Source organism: Alexandromys fortis, unplaced genomic scaffold (genome assembly GCF_014885135.2).
Source record: "Alexandromys fortis isolate MF-2015 unplaced genomic scaffold, M_Fortis_MF-2015_v1.1 scaffold_35, whole genome shotgun sequence".
NCBI classification, from domain to species: domain Eukaryota; kingdom Metazoa; phylum Chordata; class Mammalia; order Rodentia; family Cricetidae; genus Alexandromys; species Alexandromys fortis.
In genome coordinates this window covers 6076611-6082108 of record NW_026067913.1, presented here as the reverse complement: position 1 = coordinate 6082108, position 5498 = coordinate 6076611, and the positions used below count along the sequence as shown (strand labels likewise).

The window sequence follows — 5498 nt, the reverse complement described above, 5'->3', positions numbered from 1 at the left end:
GTATTCTTTCAAACACTGCCTGGCCCGGATAGTTCCAGTTCCTTATGGCTAGCTCTTACATATTGTTCTAACCCATTTCTAATATTCTGTGTAGCCCACGAGCTGGCTTACCAGGGAGGATCTTAACCTGCGTCTGTCTGGAGCGGGAGAACCATGGCGACTCCTCACACAGCTTCTTTTTCCCAGCATTCTCCTCTGTCTACTCCGCCTACCTAATTTTTTATCCAATAAAATGGGCCAAGGCAGTTTCTTTATTAATAAGAAATCACTCCCACATCAGTTGAGGGGTAGATAGAGAGGGACAATACTGAAAGTGATGACTGAAAGAGACCTAGGATAGGAGCAAACACCAGGAATCAAATGTCAGCGCAATGATGCCTAATGATTTTGTACTGTACTTATAGGTTGGTGACTACCCCAATGTCATCAGGGAGCCTTCATCCAGTAACGGATGGAAACAGATTCAGAGACCCACAGCCAAACAATAGGCTAAGTTCAGGGAATCCTGCAGAAGAAGGGGAGGAAGGATTGTATAAGCCAGAGAGGTCAAGGACATCACAAGAAAACCCAGAGAAACAACAAACGTGGACTCATAAGAGCTCTCAGAGTCTGGCTGACAACCAGGGAGCCTGCTTGGGACTGACCTAGGCATTCTGCATATATGTGCCAGTTGTATAGTTTGGTCTACTTATGGGACTCCTAGCAGTAGGAACAGGGCCTCCCTAACACTTGGACTGACTTTGGGAAGCTATTCCTCCTACTGGGTTGCCTTGCTCAGCCTTAATACAAGGGGAGGTGCTTAGTCTTACTGCAGCTTGATATGTCATACTTTGTTGATACCCATGGGAGGTCTGCCCCTTTCTGAACAGAAACAGAGGGGGAATGGATTGGGAGGAGTGAGGTTGGGGAAGGGGATAGGAGGAGAGGAGGAAGGGGAAACTGCAGTTGGAATTTAAGATAAATTAATTTTAAAAACTGTGAGTTTTTTTCTTTTTAAAAAATCTTTTCTAACAAATAGTTTATCTAACAAATAGCCTGGCTAAAATCAGTGATTATTCTGAAACTATTGATTTGTATTTTATTCCATTTAAGCTATCTCTCCAGTAGCTAAGGGAGATAAATATAAAAAATCAGATTGAGAATGCTTTATCAGGAAAAGAAGTTGAATTTTGTTGATGGCTGTGATGGTTTGAATAAGTATAGCCCCATAGGCTCATAGATTTAAATGCTTAGTTTACCAGGGAGTTGAACTCTTTGGTAGGATTAGAAGGATTAAAAGGCGTGACCTCCTTGGAGGAAGTAAGTCTCTGGGGGTGGGCTTTGAGGTTTCAAAAGCCCACACCAGCCCAGTTTCTTTCTCTCCCTGCTGCGTGCAAATCAGGATGTCAAACTTTCAGCTATTTCTCTAGCACCATATCCACCTATGTGTTGTCATGCTCCCTGCCATGATGATAGTGAACTAAGACTCTGAAACCATAAGCTGGCCTCAATTAAATGCTTTCTTTTATAAGAGTAACCTTGATCATGGTGTTTCTTCTCAGTAACTGAACACAGAACAAGACAATTGCTTTTTCTTTTTCTTTTTTTTTTTTTGGTCAGGTGACATTTTAATCAGCTGGTGTCTTTGGAAAATAACAAGAACATGTGGCCAGAGCAGTGATGCAGGACCCAGGGTTGGGCTTTTGGGGAATGATAGGTTAGAGAGGGAAATCACCGGTGGCTGAAGAATCCTTGAGGATGGTTATATTTAAATGGCTTCATCCTACTTGGACCCCTAAAAAGTCTCAGGCACATCTTCTCCTGGGGAAATTCCTTGGGGCCCTCTACACTATCATCATGGCTCTCGGTCTCCAGGTAGACGTCCAACAGCACACATAGCCGCTGCAGCTGGTTGGTCAAGAGCTGGTGGCTGGGTCGAGGGCCACAGAGCTCCTTATAGCACACGTTGACCTCGCTCTCCATAGCCCAAATATTGTCATCATTGCTGTTGGTTTTCTCCCCTTTCCAGTTTAGACAGAGTCGGAATATGGGTGGGATGGAGGAATAGCCAGGGTTCAACACCACAGCAGCTTGAAGTTTCGCTGTTCCCCTTTCAATAAGCGCCAGGTAGTAGAGATTGGTGCTCCCAGCCAGTCATGCCTCTACTATGTCCTTAGTGAAATGCAGTTCCATGTAATCTTCATGGGCAATTATCACCCACTTTACCAGGCGAGAAACAACCTTGATAGGAAAGAGGTACTGGCAGTCACTGGTAACTGGCACAATGCCATCTTCCAGAGATGCGAACTGTTTGTGGAGAGCCAGGCGAGCCTGTACCCTGGTCTTCAGCAGTTTCATGGTGGTCTCCATATGGCTGGCGCTCTGTGAGTGGTCAGCTATCACCGTGTGCTGGGGCTGCTCTTTGGGGAAGTGGAGGCCACCCAGCTTCTGCACCCACAAGTAGGGGTGACCTAAGTCAAGAACATAGTCTCTCAAAGTCAGGATGCCAACTTTATCAAACTGATACTGATTGGCTTGGTTTGGAGTTTTCTTTCCATGATCTCCAGGATACAAGCAGCTCAGGACCGAGTCAGGAGACAGCAAGTCTCCTGCACCGATGAGGGTGATCAGCTCAACGGCGGTTGTCACTTTGGCTTTCACTGTCATGATGTTAAGGTTCATGAGATAGTAGAAAGTCAGGTGAAGCACACTGTTGTCTTTGCATTTCAGATCAAGCAAGACAGATAGCGGGTGCCTTTTCAGCATCTCCTTGCGTTTGTCATCCAGCTGAATCCCAAGGGTGGGTCGACGCCGTTTCGTGGTCTGCTCCTCCTCAGCATCGGAGTCACTCTCGTCATCTTGAGAGTCCTCAGGGGGCTTGAAGAGAGCTTTGGCTTCGTCCACACTGCCTTCAATTGCCACAGACAACGTCTTATCACAGGCCTGCCCATATGCAGTGGCCTGCACAAAGAGCACATAGAGGGGAGGTGGCAGGTGCCTCGCAGTCTCATACTGTTTGTGTGCCTGGTCAAATGGCATGAACAGGTATTCTTGCACTGGGAGGGAAGCCTGCATGATGCTGTTGAGGCGAGGCTGCAGGCTGCTCAGATACTCCTTCTTCACCTCAATCTCCTTCAGGATCTTCTCCTTGTTGGACAGACATTCGCGGTACTTCTCTGCCAGCCTTTTCCGCTGCTCCAGCTCCCAGTCCAAACGAGCCAAGGTCTGTTGGTGGGGGTCTCCCATGGTGATTTCAGCCTTGCTGATGTTTGGTGGAGCCTCTGTATAAAATTCCTCTAAACTGACCAGATCAATTTCTTCATGCTTTGACTTGAACTCCAGGCATTTGGTGATTTCCTTCTGCAGGTGCATCACTTCGTAGAGCAGGTTCTGCAGCTGCAGGTGGTAGGCATCAACTTTCTGCTTGGCCTCATGGGTCTGATCTCTTCCTTTCTTTAACCTGATGTGGGCTAATTGGTTAAGCTTCTTTAGAGTCATGAAATGCACACAGCTCTGGATCCTTCGTTCTTCAATTTCAATGGCCACATCCTTGCTGCCCTTGCTCTTCAGGTCCTGGATCTCAGCCATCAACCTTTGTAGCTCCTGCAAGTATACTTGTAGATATCATAGTCTCTGCCAGGGTCCCGCAGGTCAACCTCAGCCTCCTCGCTGTAGTATTTGCCTTCCTGCTCTGTGTCAGATCGATTCCGTTTCCCTTCAGTTGGGGCTCCGTCACTTCGGATCACTTTGGGATTCCGTTTTTTGCTGGATTCTGATGACATTGTTGCTCTTCCAGGTCAGAGAGCACAATGCTCCTCACGCCTTCCAGCCAGGCGGCCACTTCCCAACAATTGCTTTTTCTATATCTATTAAGATGATACATATTTAATCTTTTCATTATCTTGGCCATAATGCCATTTCCATTTGCTCAAATGTTACAATTTTTGCTTTATAAATAGTTATTGTAGAGTTGCCTAAATTATTATTATCTTTAATAGTTACTGTAGAGAGGATTAGATATCTGTTTCTGTGTCTCCGTTCAAACCACATGTTTAGTGACACCGATGGCTACAATGTGAACTAGTACAGTAGTGAAATAGCTTACATTCTTATCTGGAACTACATCCAAAATAAGAAAAAGCTTGTTACGATATATATTGTTTCAAAAATCTGTGATGTCAGGTGTGTGCTATTGGATGCTCTTAAATTCTCAACTGTCTCCAGACTCACCTCCCACTTTCCCTAGCGCTTACAAGTTGAACTCTAGAATATTTCAGAAGCAAGTGTGGCTTGCTAGTGCTTGTAGCCTGATGGCACATGAATATTCTTTAAAAATTACAGACTAGTCACTCTACAACTTCCCTAAGGATATTTTCAAGACAACCATGATTGTGTATATTATCACACAATTTTGATTAAAAGGCTATTCTTTTCCTGGTTGTATATATTTAATTTAAAGGTTATTTTCATAAAGAGCATGTATTAACCCACGCTGTGTTCCGCCAATGTCGTAGCCTGAAGACTGCATTCATAACTGTAGAGGATAGGGGGTGACATGGTGTCCGGTGTGGATGTTTAGGGGACTACCCATTGTTAACACAGCGCGAGAGCTTAACTTTCTTAGTTATTTTCAGAAGCAAATGTGGTCATAGATTCTCAACTAAGGATGTGCCATCTTTGGAAGAAGTGATCTCACCTCGAGGCATATGTACTCTACACACATTTAAATATGTGTCCAATGATGTATGGGAGAAATTAAAAATCTATTCATCTGAAGGACCAAATTAAATGAAGACATGAATGTGTGCACCCACACATATATAATTTAATTAGTTTTATTTTTTATACATATTGATGCATGTGTCTAACACTAAATGTTTTAAGAATGCTGGCATACCAAATCCTGACCAGTGGGTTACCATGAACAAGGAGTGTGAGTGAGTTGAAGAGCCATTAGGAAATAAGACGCTTTTTGTTATGCTGTGTTCTTTAGTATTGTTTGGAAGTTTTTTCAAATATGTATGACCTACAAGGGACTGGAGAGATGGCTCAGTGGTTAAGGGCGCTGGCAAGGGCTGCTCCTCCAGAAGACCTGAGTTTGATTCCTAGCACCCATATGGTGGCTCACAAGCATCTGGAACTCATCTCAGGGGACCCGATGCCCTCCTCTGGCCTTGCTGGGCACTGCACACATGGTATACAGACATACAAGCAGGCAAAAAAAATCATAAAATAAAAAATAAAGGAAAAATAAAAATGAATGAGATATATAAAGTCCCTCTGGCTACTGTGTTTCACCCATATTTAATTTTCTTAAGGGCATGAAGTCTCATGACTGTCTTATCTATTACTATAAATGCTAGCTTGTAAATTCTATCACTTTAAAATAAGAGCAAGACAAATTTTATGAGCAGATGTTTGGAGAGCATTTCTTTTTTTTTTGATACAGCAGTTTTTGAGAGAGTCAAAGTATAGTTGTTATTTGGTCTGTATTCTCTGCGTACAAAGTAAGTATGAAA

At 43.8% G+C, this 5498-nt stretch overlaps 1 protein-coding gene across 1 annotated transcript; it reads right to left on the bottom strand.

The window, feature by feature from the left end:
- Positions 1-1634: 1634 nt before the first annotated feature.
- On the bottom strand, positions 1635-3819 carry LOC126499582 (THO complex subunit 5 homolog). The gene is given in 2 exon segments (XM_050138863.1): positions 1635-3584; positions 3587-3819. Coding segments are annotated over 2 exon segments (2049 nt in total). The 5' UTR covers positions 3762-3819; the 3' UTR covers positions 1635-1710.
- Positions 3820-5498: the final 1679 nt, after the last annotated feature.